Here is a 19,017-nt window from a genome sequence, read left to right on the forward strand (position 1 = left end):
TGCCATGGTGCGGGGACCTGTTGTTTGAAGTTTGGTTAAGTTTGAACTGAGGGGAAGCTCGGAGGGTTCTACAAGTCATGGGCATTATTTATTATGCACTTTCAAGGACTGGATAACATCAAACATTAATTGGGGGGGTTTGGGTGGGAGGGTTGGGGGTGGGGAGGGGGCTGTGTATATTAAGGATGACTATGGGTAATCCCGATTCCTTTTTGTCATTTGTTTATGTAAACATGCGGGCTGATGTTTGGAGGTTGGTGGGAGGATGGGATCGTTGTTATTGTTATGGGGATTGACATATTTGTTACTGATTATTGTTTATTGTTGGTGGCTGTAAATACGGGAGAAAATGTGGAAAAAGGAGGAGAATAAAAATATTTATTTTTAAAAATAGGGGGAAGCGGGAGTTGGATGATCAGCTGTGATCATAATGAATGGCAGAGCAGGCCCGAAGGGCTGAATGGCCTCCTCTTGCTCCTATTTTCTATGTTTCTATATTTCTAAACTAAAGAGTCCTATTTCAGAAGGGGATGAAGCAAATTATTTTTCCCTGAGACTCATTAGTCTATCGAATTTTCTTCTTCAGATGCTGGGTAGCAGGGCCGGTCATTGAGTATTTTTAAGGCTTAGTTTGATAGGTTATTGACTGACAAGAGTCAACGGGTGTAATTGGTAAACAGGGGCAGCACGGTAGCATGGTGGTTAGCATAAATGCTTCACAGCTCCAGGGTCCCAGGTTCGATTCCCGGCTGGGTCACTGTCTGTGCGGCGTCTGCACGTCCTCCCCGTGTGTGCGTGGGTTTCCTCCGGGTGCTCCGGTTTCCTCCCACAGTCCAAAGATGTGCGGGTTAGGTGGATTGGCCATGCTAAATTGCCCGTAGTGTCCTAAAATGTAAGGTTAAGGGGGGGTTGTTGGGTTACGGGTATAGGGTGGATACGTGGGTTTGAGTAGGATGATCATTGCTCGGCACAACATCGAGGGCCGAAGGGCCTGTTCTGTGCTGTACTGTTCTATGTTCTATCCAACTGCAGCATATAAATGTAGGTAGGATAAGAAGCTACTGGCAAGCTGATACACAATCAAGCACTTGGTAAAAACATTTTAATGTTGTATATATGCAGCTATTTTAGAAGTCTAGAAGTGTGTTCCAAATTAAAAATGTTCACAGAATTTCCAGTTACAGCATTGGCTGCAACAGGCAGTTACTGTCTCTCTCTTCCCGTTGCACACACGGGGAGGACGTGCAGACTCCGCACAGACAGTGACCCAGCCGGGAACCGAACCTGGGACCCTGGAGCTGTGAAGCATTTACACTAACCACCATGCTACCGTGCTGTGGAACAATTTGACTGGACTCTTCATGTGGGTTTCGAAAAACCTGCTTTTCATGTCATTGAGTAACACCAGTTTGATATTATTCCAGAGTATTGGCCAACATTTATCCCTCAGCCAGTATCACCAAAACAGATAATCTGGTTAATTTTCATATTGCTAATTGTAGGATCTTGACTACACTATGATTCTATGATTTTGGGAGAGATTAGAACTAGGGAACACAGTTTAAAAATAAAAGGGAGTCCCGTTTCAGAAGGGGATGAGGTGAATTTCTTTTCTCTGAGGGTCATCAGTCTGTTGAATTTTCTTCCCCAGAAAGAGGGGCAGCAGGGTCATTGAGTATTTTTAAGGCTGAGTTAGGTGCATTATTGACTATCTGATAGTCAATGCACTTTATTGGTTGTGAGATACTTTGCAAGATCTTGAGGACATGAAAAGTGCATGCACTTTCATTAATTCACTTGCAAGAATGGAAAGTACCTAAATAACTGTGTCTGGCTTTATTTTACAACAATTTCTGTTATTTTCTCTCTCACTTTTGTTACAGTAAAGCCATTAACAAAGCCTATGATGAATACGTATTAACTGTGGGAAACATTGATGAAAGGATTTTCCTGGGAGATGATGCAGATGAAGAGATAGGAACCCCAAACAGGTTTCTAAGCAACATGTCAAATGCAGAGACAGCTGAAAGGATGCAAGTGGAGCACAATCTTCAACAACATTTTGACAATGTAGGTATTGAGCTTTCTAGTGAAACTATGACAGAGATGTTAGATTTACGAAATAATATCGGGAAATATCTGGACTGCGATTCCAAAAATTGCAATGGGGTGGCAAGCACATATGACCAGAGAGTCAGTACTGTTTGCTCCTTTGTAGGAAGGAGACCAATATTAACTATTTTTTAAATTATCCATCCTCTGTGAAGGCAGCTTACCTGGCTATGTCACATTTCTGCCATCCTGGTGACTAGTACCAACTCCCTCATTACACTGACCTCCAGTTTTACACTGGGCTCCTTATGGAGGCAGGAATGCTCAGTGAAGACCTTAGGCCCTAGCATTGTGGATAGCACAATTGCTTCACAGCTCCAGGGTCCCAGGTTCGATTCCGGCTTGGATCGCTGTCTGCGGAGTTTGCATATCCTCCCCGTGTGTGCGTGGGTTTCCTCTGGGTGCTCCGGTTTCCTCCCACAGTCCAAAGATATGTAGGTTAGGTGGATTGGCCATGAAAAATTGCCCTTAGTGTCCAAAATTGCCCTTAGTGTTGGGTGGGGTTACTAGGTTATGGGGATAGGGTGGAGGTGTTGACCTTGGGTAGGGTGCTCTTTCCAAGAGCCGGTGCAGACTTGATGGGCCGAATGGCCTCCTGCTGCACTGCAAATTCTATGTTAGTTCTGACAAGAGTTTCCTCCTAAGGAGCAGGATTTCCCCACTAAGGTAGGAACTACTGTATTTGATCTCCCACCTTTCTGCAGAATTATGCAAGAAACGTGCTGGAGTCGTTGTGCAAGTACAACAGAAGTATTGCGGATATTTAATTCCATGTTGGCTAATAAAGTACTTCAACATTAGATCTGATTTTATGTCAGTTTGTATGTATCATTTTAAATACTTTTATTGACTGAAGTCATAGAATCAAAAAACTCCTTTAGTTTAAAGTCAAGCTGTGTGACATCAATCAGACGCTTTAAGTTGTGCAGTATAAAACGTACAGAATCACCCTGAACCAAATAATGAAATGTGATTGAATGGGTTGTTGGTTGAGTATCTTAATCGCAAAAATAGGTCTTTCTGTACAGAGGATTACATTAGTGGGCTACATTGCACTGTGAGACGGTAACATTAATGTGTTCATATGAAATTCCATTTTCCATATTTAATAAGGACATTAAAGCATTTAAGATAAATTAGTTAAGACAGCAGATAAATTAATTTTATCCAACTTAGGAACGTTTGCTATTCTATTTATGCAAAATCCATTTTGAAAAACAGCCTGCCCCAACAATAGTTTTGACTATTTAAAGTGATTATGTATTTCTACGTCACACACATGGGAAACTGAACCTTATGAAGAGAACAAATTCTTGCACTGTGTTCTCAGCAGCACCAAACACATATATCTGGCCATAACTTCTTTGGAGTGGCAATCAGTGTCGGATTGCCGTGCCCAATTAATTACTTGATTTTTTTCCTCCAAGCTTGTTTCGCCCAGCCTCTTGACTCAGGCCAGGTGAGATCCAGCAGCGCAGCTCATTGTCGAGGTCCAGCTCCGATCAAAGTGAAGGAGGACAAACCCCCTTTTTTGCAGCACTAGCTGCCATAAACCAGTTTAGTTAAAGGTCCCACTGCAATTTAAAGATCCTTGACACGCCAGGGAGAAGGTAATAATAATAATCTTTTTATTGTCACAAGTATGAAGTTACTGTGAAAAACTCCTAGTCGCCACATTCCGGCGCCTGTCCGGGTAAGCCGGTACCAGAATTGAACCCACGCTGCTGGCCTTGTTCTGCATTACAAACCAGCTGTCTAGCCCACTGAGCTAATAAACATGTAACCTAAGTGTCTAGGGATCAAAGGTTATAGAGGAAGGTCAGAAGGGAGCAGATGTCAGGAGGAATTGGAGATTGCGGAGGGTGTTTGGAGGACAGGGTTGGTCAGATGTCGGTGCATTGGAGATCGGGCATTGGGGAAGGGTGGGGGTCAGACCTGGTCTGTGGTGTAGGGTGGGGGCTGGACCTTAGTGGCGTGTTAAACCTTGGGTGGTGGGTCCGACGTCATAATGAGGGGAATTGATGTGGTGTGGAGGTTCAGTCTGGCATGGCAGGGATGGGGTCGAGTCTGGGGAGTTTGGTCGGGTCTGGGGCGCTGAGTATTGGGAGGGGTGTGTTGGGTTGGGTTGAGTGGTGGGGTATGGGGAGGGAATGGGGGTGGGTCATTTTGGCCAGGGTGGGGGATCGGGTTGGGCTTGCAGGGTGCGTTGAGTCTGGGGGGGGCGGGGGGCGTAGAGTGTGGGTTAGGTCAGGTTGTGGGGCAAGAGTCCCGTGTAAGTAGAGAGAATCTCATGGGGGTGGAGGGGGACATGATCAGGGTTGGATAATGCCATGGGGTGTGATTATTGATTGTGTATGTGTGGGAAGAGTCGCATAGGGGGCCCTGGGTATGGGGGGGATTGATCTGGGCCTTTACAATAGTTACCAGAAGTTAGGAGAAGTTTTAATTCTAACTTTTTATGAATAACTATTGGTGTAATCCTGTCGGAATCATCCAAAGTTTGCAATTTTAATCGCATTTTTGGATGGTTACCAGGGCAGAGCAATTGCCAAGAGGAAGTTTGCGTTTCTGGGCAATTGCTGTGCAGACCTTACCTGTGAAGTTCTGAGAGAGGTTTCCCAGTGCATCTTTAGGATACTCTGGAAGAACTCTTGTACCGACCCCCTCAGGGCAAACTTGACCTTCTCCAGCCTGATGAACCCGGCCATGCCGTTAATCCAGACCTCCGTGCTCGGGGGCTTCGCGTCCCTCCACTGCAAAAGAATCCTACGCCGGGCTACTAGAGACGTAAAGGCCAGAATGCCGGCCTCTCTCGTCTCCTGCACTCCGGGCTCCGATGCTACCCCAAAGATCGCGAGTCCTCAGCCTGGTTCCACCCTGGAGCCGACCACCTTAGACAGGGTCCCCGCCACCCCCTTCCAGAACCCCTCCAACGCCGGACACGCCCAGAACATGTGGGTATGGTTCGCCGGGCCCCCCGAGCACCTCCCACATCTGTCCTCTCCTCCAAAGAACCGGCTCATCCTGGCCCCAGTCATGTGCGCCCTATGCAGCACTTTCAGCTGAATCAAGCTGAGCCGTGCGCAAGAAGAGGACGAATTCACCATCCCCAGTGCGTCCGCCCATGTCCCCTCGTCGATCTCCTCCCCTAGCTCCACCTCCCACTTCGCTTTCAGCTCCTCCACCGAGGCCTCCTCCTCCTCCTGCATCACCTGATAGATTGCCGAGATCCTACCCTCACCGACCCACGTCCTCAAGAGTACCCTATCCTGCACCCCCCTAGGCGGCAATAGCGGAAACCCCGCCACCTGCCGCTTAACAAATGCCCTAATCTGCATATATATAAAATTGTTCCCGGGTGGGAGACCCCAATTCCCGTCCAACTCCTCTAAAGTCGCAAACTTCCCATCGAGGAAAAGGTCCCACGTCCGCCTGATGCCTGCCCTATGCCAATTCAAAAACCCACCATCAATTCTCCCTGGTGCAAACCGGTGATTGCTCCGTATCGGGGCCCACACTGAGGCCTTCACTTCCCCCCCATGCCGCCTCCACTGTCCCCAAATTTTGAGGGAAGCTACCACTGCTGGACTCGTAGAATACCTTGCCGGGGGGGAGTGGGAGCGGGGCTGTCACCAGCGCCTCCAAAGTCGTGCCCACACAGGACGCCGCCTCCATCCTCTTTCATGCGGCACCCTCTCCCTCCATCACCCACCTACGGATCATTGCCACATTTGCAGCCCAGTAGTATCCACACAAGTTGGGCAACGCCAGCCCACCTACCTCCCTGCCTCGTTCCAGGAATACCCTCCTCACCCTCCGGGTCTTGCGCGCCCACACGAACCCCAGAATACCCCTGTTAACCCACCTAAAAAAAGCCTTCGGGATCAATATGGGGAGGCACTGGAAGAGAAACAAGAACCTCGGGAGCACCGACATCTGGACCCTACCCGCCAAAGAGAGTGGCAACATGCCCCACCTCCTGAACTCCTCCTCCATCTGTTCCACCAACCTCGAAAAATTTAGCCTATGCAGGGCCCCCCAACTCCTAGCTATCTGGACCCCAAGATATCTAAAGCTCCTCACTGCCCTCTTCAACGGCAGCTCTCCTATCTCCCTCTCCTGGTCTCCCGGGTGCAGCACAAACAGCTCACTCTTCCCCACGTTGAGCTTATAGCCCGAAAAATCCCCAAACTCCCCAAGTATCTTCAGCACCTTTGGCATCCCCCCTGCCGGATCCGCAATGTACAGCAGTAAATCATCCGCGTACAGCGACAATCGGTGCTCCTCCCCTCCCACCCGCACAATCCCCCTCCAGTTCTTCGAGTCCCTCAGTGCCATGGCCAAGGGCTCAATCACTAATGCGAAGAGCAGGGGAGACAAGGGGCACCCCTGCCTCGTCCCCCAGGACAGCCGAAAGTCTTCCGACCTCCTCCCATTCGTCACCACGCTCGCTACCGGGGCACTATACAGCAGCCTCACCCAGCTAATGAATACTTCACCAAACCCAAATCTCCTCAACACTTCCCTCAGCCAGCTCCACTCCACTCTATCGAAAGCTTTCTCTGCATCCATCGATGCTACTATTTCCGCCTCCCCATCCGCCGACGCCATCATCATAACATTGAGCAGCCGCTGCACATTAACATTCAGCTGTCTCCCCTTCACAAACCCCGTTTGGTCCTCGTGTATAACCATCGGGACCACATCTTCCACCCTCCTGGACAGTATCTTGGCCAACAACTTTGCATCCAGGTTGAGGAGCAAGATCGGCCTACAGGACCCACATTGGAGGGGGTCCTTATCCCGCTTCAGGATTAGTGAGATTATTGCTCTAGACATCGTCGGGGGCAAACCCCCCCCCACCGCCCTTGCCTCATTCAGGGTCCTCACAAGCAGCGGGCCCAGCAGATCTGAGAATTTCTTGTGAAACTCCACCGGGAACCCATCAGGCCCCGGTGCTTTCCCGGTCTGCATGCTCCCCAGTGCCTCTATCAGCTCCTCCAACTCGATTGGGGCCCCCAGACCCTCCACCCGCTCATCCTCCACTCTTGGGAACTCCAGCTTATCCAGAAAGCGGTCCATCCCGCCCACCTCTCTAGGGGGGCACCGACCGGTACAGCCCCTCAGAAAAGGATCTGAACACCCCATTAATGTCCCTGCCACCCCGCACCAAGTTCCCTCCTGCATCTGTGACTCCCCCTATCTCTGTCGCTGCCTCCCGCTTCTGGAGCTGGTGGGCCAGCATCCGACTTGCCTTCTCCCCATACTCATACACCGCCCCCTGCGCCCTCCTCCACTGCGCCTCCGCCTTCCGGGTGGTCAGTATATCAAACTCCGCTTGGAGACTGCAACACTTCCTCAAAAGCCCCTCCTCCGGGACATCCGCATACTTCCTGTCCACCCTTACCATTTCTTCCACCAACCTCTCCCTCTCAACCCTCTCCGCCCTCTCCCTGTGCGCCCGAATAGATATCAGCTCCCCTCTAACCACCGCCTTCAACGCTTCCCAGACCACCCCAACTTGCACCTCCCCGTTGTCATTGGCTTCCAAATACCCCTCTATGCTCCTACGGACCCGCACACATACTTCCTCCTCTGTCAGCAGCCCCACATCTAACCTCCACAGCGGGCGCTGATCCCTCCCCTCCCCCAGCTCCAGGTCCACCGAGTGTGGGGCATGATCAGATATAGCTATCGCCAAATACTCCGCCCCCACCACTCTCGAGATTAGCGCCCTGCTGAGGACAAAAAAGTCAATCCGGGAATAGGCCTTGTGGACATAGGAGAAAAAGGAAAACTCCCTACCTCCCGGCCTTAAAAACCTCCACGGGTCTACCCCTCCCATCTGATCTATGAACTCCCTCAGCACTGAGGCCGCTGCCGGCCTCTTACTCGTCCTTGACCTCGAACGATCCAGGGCTGGGTCCAACACAGTGTTAAAATCCCCTCCCAAGATCAAGCCCCCCGTCTCCAGGTCCGGGATCTGGCTCAACATTCGCCGCATGAAGCCCGCATCATCCCAGTTGGGGGCGTACACATTAACCAGAACCACCCGTTCCTCTTGAAGCCTACCACTCACCATTATGTACCTGCCTGCGCTGTCCGCCACCACACTCGACGCCACAAACGACAAGCTCTTGCCAACTAAAATCGCCACCCCTCGATTCTTCGCATCTAGCCCCGAATTAAACACCTGTCCAACCCAGCCTCGTCTCAGCCTCACCTGATCCGCCACCTTAAGGTGCGTCTCCTGGAGCATTGCCACGTCTGCACTCAGCCCCTTCAGATGCGCCAAGACCCGGGACCACTTCACCGGTCCATTCAGCTCCCTCACGTTCCATGTGACCAGCCGAATCTGGGGGGGGTCTTCCCCCTCCCTCTGCGCCGGTCAGCCATAGTCCTCCCTCGGCTCACCACGTGCCCGCAGAACCCCCCAGGCCCGTTCCCCACGGTGGCAGACCGCCCTCCCAACCCCCTCCCCAATCACCAGCAGATCCCTTTCGGCCCCTGCAGCAGAATCCCGGTACCCCCCCCCCCCCAAGATAGGGCCCCCCTAGCTGCGTAACCCCTTCCATTGTACTTCCATAAGTCAACCGACTCCTGCTGACCCCGGCTGCTCCCGCCATCCCAACGACCCCCCGATGCAAAACAACCACCACTCCCCCCCCCCCCCCCCCCCCCCCCACACCCAGTGTGCCGGCCCCGCCCACTGCTCCTCCAGCGTGGGAGGAAAGCCCGCGCTTCCATCCCAAACACCGCCCCCCCCGACCCAACACGCAGGAAAAGACGGGCACATGACCCAACAGGACCGCGAACCGCTCCCCACCCCTCCACCAGTGGAAAAAAAAACGAAAAAGCACCCAAGTAAACAACTAACAGTCCCAAAAATCGAAAAAGCAGAACAGCGAAAAGGCATCATCAAATACAACCAATAAAAGCGAAAGGATACCAAGGAGGACAAAGCCTCCGGACTAGGTACATCATTCCCCAGCCCCCAGTCCTCAGTTCGAGTCCAGCTTCTCTGCCTGGACAAAAGCCCAGGCCTCCTCCGGAGAGTCGAAGTAGAGCTGGCAGCCTTTATACGTGACCCAGAGGCATGCCCGCTGTAACAGGCCAAACTTCACTCACTTCTTGTGAAGCACTGTCTTCGTCCGATTAAAACCAGCCCTTTTCTTTGCAACCTCTGCACTCCAGTCCTGATAGATCCTGATCTCCGCGTTCTCCCACTTACTACTCCTCTCCTTCTTCGCCCATCTCAGCACACACTCACGGTCGACGAAGCGGTGGAAATGGACCAGCAGCGCCCGAGGCGGCTCGTTTGGCTTGGGTTTCCTCAACAGCACTCGATGGGCACCCTCCAGCTCCAAGGGTCCCTGGAACGTCCCCACGCCCATTAGAGAGTTCAGCATCATAGCCACATAGGCCCCCAAATCCGAACCTTCCAACCCCTCCGGGAGGCCCAGAATCCGCAGGTTTTTCCGACAGGAGCGGTTCTCCATCTCTTCCATCCTCGCTACCCACTTCTTGTGGCGCGCCTCGTGCGACACCTTCTCTGCCAGGCCCAGGTGTTCGTCCTCGCTCTTTGAGGCCTTTTGCCGTAGCTCTCGGATCTCTGCACCCTGAGCCGTCTGAGTCGCCGTGAGCTTGTCCAGAGAGGCCTTAAACGGTTCCAAGATCTCGGCCTTCAGCTCTCTGAAGCAGCGATGGAGCAGCTCCTGCTGCTCCTGCGCCCACTACGGCCACGCTGCTGGTTCCCCGCCCGCCGCCATCTTGCCTTTCCTGCCTCGCACCTTTCTCTGCTCCAAAGCCGATTTTTTTGACCGCTCCGCTCCTGGTCCAGTCCATCCACCGGCAGATAATTTTAGTGGAAGTGTTCCCACACGGGGAAAAGTCCAACCAGCACCACTACAGGGCCTTAAAAGAGCCCAAAAGACCAAAACTAGCGGGAGCTATCGAACGTGCGGCTTAGCTCCGCATCACCGCAACCTGAAGTCCATTGCCTTTTTTTTAAGGATCTGCAGCTTCCTGAGACCGCTCCACAGCAGTTGCCCTCCTGAGGGAGCATGTTACATAGAATAGAATAGAATTTACAGTGCAGAAGGAGGCCTTCGACCCATCAAGTCTGCACCAGCTCCTGGAAAGAGCACCCTACCCAAGGTTAACACCTCCACCCTACAGCGCCGGCCCTAGGGTTGCTGGCGCCCCGGGCAAGCTGAGCTTCGGCGCCCTTGGGGGAGGGGGGCGTGGCCGGGGGGGGGGGGGGGGGGGGGGGGGGGGCGTGGCCGGGGGGGGGGGGGGGGGGGGGGGGCGTGGCCCGGGGGGGCGTGGCCGGGGGGGGGGGGGGCGTGGCCGGGGGGGGGGGGCGTGGCCGGGGGGGGGCGTGGCCGGCGGGGGGCCGGGGCCGAGAGGGGGGGCGGGGCCGAGAGGGCCTCCGACCTTTTCCGCATTCTCAACGTCGAACCCGCTTTCAGTTGTCCAGGACTTGAAGCTCCGGAATGCTCTCCTCAAATCTCCTTTACGACACTCCGTTAGTCTACTTTTTTGATGAATGACCAAGATTCCTGTCACCTGATCCAACCGCGCCTCATGTGACTTGATGTCAAATTTTGTTTGATAACCATTCTGTGCAGCACCCTCGACTTTAAAGATGCAGTGAAATGAAAGCGGTTGTTGACAACATCATGACTGTTGGTGACTTCCTGTCTATGACATAAAAACATCTGCCAGTTTACAATAATAACCCTTCACTTACTTTCCCATTTAGTAAAAATAGGAAAAGAAAAACCCTACGTCCAAAAATAGTATTTTCCCAGCACAGCGGCGGAGTCTGTTTATTTACTTTTGTTAATAAATCCACAGATGAAGAGCACTTATACAAACAAGTAATGGCTTACTTCTATCTTTATTCTCGCACACATGGCGGGGGGGGGGGGGGGGGGGGGGGGGGGTGCGGGTGTGTGGGGAACTGGTGAGCGAATGTCTTCAGTAAATGTGGCAAGACTTTACATCAGGGCGTCAGACGTTTGTGTCTCGGGCTTCTGACGATATTGTTAAACCCATAAGCTTTGCCCAAGGCCTTAACGAACTACCACTGCTCAATGGGCACTCCACTGCTTCATAAAATGGCTGTATTCCAACACAGATCTTAAGGTCTCAGAACAGCAGCCACGCAGTGAGCTCTGTAGCATCTGCCCGCATCACATACTAAACAGGGGAGAGAAAAAATATTACAGTTTAAAATCTGTACCCGGTGGGGGAGCGGACCCGAGGGGGGGGCGGGGCGGGGGGGCGGACCCGAGGGGGGGGCGGGGCGGGGCGGGGGGGCGGACCCGAGGGGGGGGCGGGGGGGCGGACCCGAGGGGGGGACGGGGGGGGCGGACCCGAGGGGGGGGCGGGGCGGGCGGACCCGAGGGGGGGGCGGGGCGGGCGGACCCGAGGGGGGGGCCGGGCGGGCGGACCCGGGGCGGGGGGGGGGGGAGCGGACCGAGCGGGCGAGCGGACCGAGGGGACGGACCGCGGGGAATGCGGCCACCGCGCATGCGCTGGTTGGCGCCGGCCCAACTGCGCATGCGCGGGACCCGAGTCTGGCGCCCCCGAGCACATGGCGCCCCGGGCAACAGCCCGAGTTGCCGGTGCCTTGAGCCGGCCCTGCCACCCTATCCCCATAACCCAGTAATCCCACCCAACACTAAGGGCAATTTTGGACACTAAGGGCAATTTATCATGGCCAATCCACCTAAGCTGCACATCTTTGGACTGTGGAAGGAAACCGGAGCACCCGGAGGAAACCCACGCACACACGGGGAGGATGTGCAGACTCCGCACAGACAGTGACCCAAGCCGGAATCGAACCTGGGACCCTGGAGCTGTGAAGCGATTGTGCTATCCACAATGCTACCGTGTTAGTCTACAACCTCCATTTTCCCAGGCTTCCCTGGCAGCGCCGAACCTTTCTCAGTGCACATTTCATGTTAATTGGCTAGTCAGCTTGTTTCAAAGCTGATCATGGCTGGAAGCAGGTTTTGTGCCTGCTGCCAGGCCTGCTAAGTGCACATGCCTGACGGGTGAAGAATGCAGGCCTATGTTGACTTTACTATGATTTTCTCATAACATAGTTAAGATTTCCGTAATAATAAATTTCAGCATTTTCCTGAAAGCTGATGTCAGGCCATCTGGCCTGTAGGTCAATTTTCTTTCTCCCTCCTTGAATAGTGGTGTTACATTGGCTAACTTCCAAACCACTGGGATAATTTTAGATTCTAGGGAGCTTTGGGAAATTAGAATCAGCGCATCCACTATTTCTGCTAGTTAGAGCCACAGGATGTAAGCCATCAGGTCCTAGAAATTTGTAAGATGTCAGTACCTTAAGTTTCTAGACTACATGTGCATAATTTTATTAGCCCTAGATTGCCTTCACTTTCTGATATGTAATTTATGCCTTCCACAATGAACAGACACCAGGGCCGGGATTCTCCCCGACCCGGCGGGCGGGGTGTCCTGGTGTAGTGGAATGGCGCCAACCACTCCGCTGATGTCATCACCGGCGCATGCGTGGTAAGGGGGGGTCTCTTCCGCCTCCGCCATGGTGGAGGCCGTGGCGGCAGCGGAAGAAAAAGAGTGCCCCCACTGCACTGGTCCACCCACCGATCGGTGGGCCCCGATCGTGGGCCAGGCCACCGTCCGATCGCCCCAAGACCCCGGGGGCCCGCCCGCTCGCGCCACCAATCCCGCCAGCACCAGAGGTGGTTTAAACCACGTCGGCGGGATTGGCCTGTCAGCGGCGGGACTTCGGCCCATCACGGGCCGGAGAATCGCCGCGGGGGGGCACGCCGATCGGCGGGGCGTGATTCCCGCTCCCGCCGATTCCCGGGTGGTGGAGAATTCCGGCCACGGCAGGGGCGGGATTTACGCCGGCCCTGGGCGATTCCCCGACCCTGTGGGGGGTCGGAGAATTCCGCCCCAGATATTTGATCAACGTCTGATATTTCCTCAAACCCGATAATAATTTCTCCCATCTCTGCCCCTAAGGGACAAACAATTACATCATACATTCTCCTTTTATCTGCTTGTAAAAGTTCTTAAAATCTGTTTTGGTGGGCGCGATCGAACTACCTCGTTGCAACCGGCTCGGAGATTTGCGATGCTCGGAACGCTTCGCAAGATCTAACAAGATGTTGGGATCTGGATCTCGCCCTCATTGGGTGGGATCCAGATTTTTAGATTTAAATGAGCAGTTTGCCTCACTTAAATATGTCTGCGCCCAATGCTATCGAGGCCTGGGATCTAACGCCCTCTTTAGCACTGGCCCACACAAACGTGGTCTCCCAGGCAATTGGAGACTCATGGGTGGTCAGGCTCTGGGCAGGGTGGTAACCTGGCGCCCGGGCACCCTGACAGTGCCACCCTGGCAGTACCAAGGTGCCTGGGTGGCACCTCCAGGGTGCCAGGCTGGCAGTGCCAGCGTGCCTGGGTGCCAGATTGCCTATGCCAGGGATTAGGCCTCTGGGTGCTGTGCCCTTAAAAGAGGTGGGGTGACAGGGTACTGGGGGACCCCTAATAGATAGGTTGGGGGGGGGGGGCTTCTAAAAATGGAGGTAAGTGCGGCCTTGCGAGTGGGGGTGGGGGGCGAGGGGTGTTCCTTGCCACAGCCAAAATGAAATAGAGTCCCATTTAATAGCAGGGTCTCTCTCAACGCTGCAGGCACTGAGAAACTCCCGGCTAAACGCGCCCAAACTGAGACTTTTTTTCCCGTTAACTCGCATCCTATATTTCTGACTAATTTTTCTCCTATTCTAGACTTTCTCATTTTACCAACTCTTGCTAGTCCTTTGTTAGCTTTTGAAACACTCTCAATCGTCAAGCTTACAACTATTCTTCAGAGCGTTATAAAGCAGGTCACTGAATCTAATAATAAGCCACAAATAGACCTGCCTTGCTGAGTTTTTGTTTTTTCATGTATTCGTGATGAACTTTTTTGAATTGCTTCTTTAAATGTTTCCCAATGTTTATTTATTGCCAGATCTTTCAATCTATTGTTATGATCTCCAGGGAGACTATTAACTTTTAAAATTAATTTTGAACTCCCTGTATAATTTCTATGAAGAATTAAACAAAGCAAGTTCTACTAATTTAACACTGCATTTTGTGAAGCCTTATGCTTTAAACCTAGAAATCTTAACCAACCACTTCCCATTCTGTTTTTAATTCCACCCAAGAGTTTCCCTATACTTTCCTGGATCTTGAGGGTTCTTTCAGTTCTCCTGGACCAAACCAATGTACGCCTCAGCTCTCAAGAATTCACTTAAGCTCGCTTTTACTGTGAGATTACTACTTAACTTTGCAATGCCCTTATCCCTAATTGGTTCCATAATGTAATATTCCAGGAAACTTGCATGAAAGTATTGTACGAACCCATTTCCCAGACTACCTTTGCCAATTTGATTGGTCCAGGCCATATGAAGATTAAAACAACTCCTCCCCGTTAGTATACTGTCTTTGTTACAAGCTTCAATTATTTGTTCCTTAATGCTGAGTCCAACAGTATAACGACCATTTGGGGGCCTATAAACTACTCCCACCAGTGTTTGTTATTCCTAATCTCCCCTCGTACTGATTCTATTTCCTGATCTTCTTTCACCACTATCCTTATGCTATCCTTTACTATCAGGGCTACACCAATGGTGGCAAGCACTGACATCTCCCTAAGGGTGAGAACATGGACCTGTGCTTGGCCACTGGCGGTTAGATTCTGCTACCTGTAGTTTTGTGCCATCAAAGTTTCTCGGAACAGTGCACTGTCTAGTAATTTAAGGTAAATTAGCTGGGTGTCCATGCCAGTATGAGTGTGTCTTGCTGAAAGTAAGCGTGCAGGTACAGCAGGCAATAAAGAAGGCAAGTGGTAAGTTAGTCTTCATAGGAGGGGATTTGAGTATAAGAAATTGAGATGTATAGGGTATTGGTGAGGCCACACATGGAGTATTGTGTGCAGTTTTGGTGTTCTTATCTGAGGAAGGATGTTCTTGCTCTGGAAGGAATGCACAAAGATTCATCAGGCTGATTCCTGGGATGGAGGGACTGTGATATGAAGAGAGACCATATTGGTTAGGATTATATTCATTGGAGTTTAAAAGAGTGAGAGGGATTCTCATAGAAACTTACAAAATTCTAACAGGATTAGACAGGATAGATTCAGAAAGAATGTTCCTGATGGTGGGGGAGTCCAGACCTAGGGGTCATAGTTTTAGGATAAGGAGTAAGCCTTTTAGGACTCAGCCATGATCATGAATGGTGGAGCAGGCTCAAAAGGCCAAATGGCCTCCTCCTGCTTCTATTTTCTATGTTTCAAATAATGGGCATTTCCAAACTGCATGAGAGCAAATGTGATAGGTCTGGCTTAGGAGCACAGTAAATTTTCAAATTTGTTGCCTTGGTCAAAGGGCCACATTCATCGCAGCTAGCTGTTAGCACCTAGATATTCATGTCTCGATTTTAGTGTGGAATGCCTTTCATTGAACTGGACACTGGCATCTACCCTGATGTACAGTTCATTGAGGTCCCAGAAGGTCAGAACAGCAGGAATATTGTAAACAGTTTTGGTCCACTTACCTAAGGGAAGATATATTGGCATTGGAAGCAGCACAGAGAAGGTTTACTAGGTTGATCCCGGATTTTCTTATGAGGAGAGGTTGAGCAGATTGAGCTTATACTCATTGGAGTTTAGAAGAATGAGGCAGGCTCATTGAGACATATGGGGCGGAATTCTCCGCTCCCGGGAAAAATCGGGAGGGCCGTCGTGAACTCGGCCGAATTTCACGACGGCCTCGGAGGCCGCTCCTCGCACCCTATTCTCCCCACCCAGCGGGGCTAGCAGCGGCGCTCCGTAACTCTCGGCCGCGGGGGAATCGCGCCGAGAATGACGCGGCCGGCGCACCTAATGACATCAGCCGCGCATGCACAGGTTGGCCGGCTCCAACCCGCGCATGCGCGGCTGACGTCACAACGCTGACAGCTCGAACCAGCGCATGCGCGGTGGCCGTCTTTCCCCTCAGCCGCCCCGCAAGACGTGCCGGCTAGATCTTGCAGGACGGCGGAGGGGAAATAGTGCATCCGTTCGAAAATCGAGAGGGGTGTGAAATTTGTCGGGGGCCCCTCCCACGATTCTCCCACGCGGCATGGGGAGCGGAGAATCGCGCCCATTGTTTCCCCTTGTGGGCGAGCCTAGGACCAGAGGGAAAAATCTCAGAGTAAGGGGTCACCCATTTAAGACAGAGATGAGTAAGAATTTCTTCCCTCAGGGAAGTGAATCTGTGGAATTCGTTACCGCAGAAGGCGGTATTTCATTCAATATTTTCAAGGCTGAAATGGACAGATTTTTTTTAGAAAACATTTTATTGAGGCATTTATAATTTTAACATTTTAACATATCAACATTCTAAATCAGAGCGGTCCGACACCCGCAAAAACCCCACAGTAACATACCCAACTTCTTCCCGCCCTAACTCCGAGCTATACTAGATTCCCTGCCCTTATTCTCCACTTCCATGCCTCCCCCCCCCCCCCCTCCGTTCTGCTGACAGTCAGTTTTCCTTAAAGAAGTCAATGAACGGCTGCCACCTCCGAGCGAACCCCTGCAATAAACCCCTTAAGGCGAACTTAATCTTCTCTAGCCTGAGAAACCCTGCCATGTCACTGACCCACGGATCTTCCGACACTCCAAATATTGCCACCTCTGGACTCAGAGACACCCTCCCTTCCAGGGCCTCTGACGTGACATCTGAGAATCCCTGCCAAAGCCCCCTCAGCTTCGGACACGCCCAGAACATATGTACATGATTCGCCGGACGTCCCCCACAGCTCCCAAGATGGACAGATTTTTAAAGGAATCAAGATAAGGACATAAGGTGGAAAAGTGGTGTTGAGGATTATCAATTCAGATCAGTCACGATCTCATTGAATGGGGGAGGAGACGAGATGGGCCAAATGGCCTACTTCTGCTCCTACATCTTATGGTTATATGGAAACCTGATAACTCATGCAATCCTCCTGCTTCACCTATTTCATTTGGAATGCTTGGCTGCTGGAGATAGTCAGAATGTCTGTCCAAACCCAGACAAGGGAATTTCGAGACCGCAGACGCAATTTAATCAAAGGTTTCTGGTAGCGAGCGGGAGCTTCTGGGAGCTTCCGAACCCTCAGAGAAGCAAGGCCAAAACTGCTATAAAATGGTAATTGGTCCACTTAAAACCCCTCAAGCTTCATGCCACAAATGATGGTCCCGTTGGCTGATTCACCGGGACCGTGCTCGCCAGCCCGATGCTAACAAGCACCTATACGTCTGCACAGCCAATGCCACTCAGCTCGCAGCCATGCCACCATGATTTGGGGATGCTGACCCAATAATAATAATAATCGCTTATTGTCACAAGTAGGCTTCAATGAAGTTACTGTGAAAAGCCCCTAGTCACCACATTCCGGCGCCTGTTCGGGGAGGCCAGTAAGGGAATTGAATCCGTGCTGCTGGCTTTGTTTTGCATTACAAGCCAGCTGTTTAGTCCACTGTGCTAAACCAGCCCCTCAGATTGTTGGACGAAGTACTGGTCAGACGGGATGCCCTATTCCCCCGAGGGTCTTAGAGGGTCAGCCACAGTTCAGCCAGTGCCGCCTGGGAGGAAGTGGCAGTGGCAGTCAGCTCAAGAGAACATCACCAGGAAGACCGGCACCCAGTGCCAATAGACGATTAACGAACTCCGCTGGGCTGCACACGTAGGTTGGCACGGGACCCCTGACTTGAGTCTCCAACCCCCCAACCACCACCACCATCCCTCCCCGAGAATGCGTCTGGCATTGCCCCCTGCCCTTATAGAATCATACAATTTACAGTGCAGAAAGAGGCCATTTGGCTCATCAAGTCTGCACTGACCCTTGGAAAGCGCACCCCACCTAAGCCCACACCTACACCGTAACCCGGTAACTCCACCTAATTTTTTTTTGACATTAAGGGCAATTTAGCGTGGCCAATCCACCTACCCTACACATCTTTCGGTTGTGGGGGCGAAACCCACACAAACATGGGGAGAATGTGCAAACTCCACTGGGATAGTGACACAGAGCGGGGATCGAACCTAGGACCTCAGCACCGTGAGGTAGCAGTGCTATCCACTGAGCCACCATGCTGCCCCAATCCACCTAACCTGCATATCATTGGACTGTGGGAGGAAACTGGAGGATCCGGAGGAAACCCACGCAGACACAGGGAGAACATGCAGACTCCACACAGATGGTGACCCAAGCCGGGATCGAACCTGGGACCCTGTGCTAACCACTGTGCTACCGTGCTGCCCCCACCACTGTGCTACCGTGCTGCCCCCACCACTGTGCTACCGTGCTGCCCCCACCACTGTGCTACTGTGCTGCCCCCTTAGTGATCCTCAGGGTGAATCACCGCCGGTCAGCTCTCCCCCTCAAAAGAGAAAGCAGCCTATGGTCATCTGGGACTCAGGCGACCTTACGTTTACCTGTGTAACAATATCTGAAAGTAGTCACAAGGCTGGATTAATTATCTTAATGCAGAGTGGCCAGTGAATTATTTTTTAAAAGCCTTATAATTATGAATGTTAAGTCTAAAGGATACTTTTCTGACTCAGTGGGCTGCGAGGGCATTGACAGAGTCGGTTGGAGAGGATGGCGTGCAGGGAACACATGCTGGAAATTTGAGTGCATGCTGTTAAATTAATGTTTGGAAGATCATGCACAGAACCTCCAAATTCTTGAAATGTGCTCGGACAGACAACAATCTCCAGCAAGTGTGTGCCATTGGAAAATTACTCCTTAATGCAATGTTAGATCCAAGTTCTAAGGATAGACACACAAATAAAAATTCTTTGAATTAATTTTCAATAGCCCATT

At 51.9% G+C, this 19,017-nt stretch overlaps 1 protein-coding gene across 1 annotated transcript in view; it reads left to right on the plus strand.

The window, feature by feature from the left end:
- Nucleotides 1-19,017, plus strand: part of rbl2 (retinoblastoma-like 2 (p130)) — a 192,211-nt gene that overhangs the window by 101,126 nt on the left and 72,068 nt on the right. The window contains exon 8 of the mRNA XM_038806723.1: nucleotides 1,884-2,070. Within this exon, the coding sequence (XP_038662651.1) occupies nucleotides 1,884-2,070 (187 nt within the window). The remainder of the gene's footprint in view (nucleotides 1-1,883; nucleotides 2,071-19,017) is intronic.

Source organism: Scyliorhinus canicula, chromosome 9 (genome assembly GCF_902713615.1).
Source record: "Scyliorhinus canicula chromosome 9, sScyCan1.1, whole genome shotgun sequence".
Taxonomy (NCBI): Eukaryota; Metazoa; Chordata; class Chondrichthyes; order Carcharhiniformes; family Scyliorhinidae; genus Scyliorhinus; species Scyliorhinus canicula.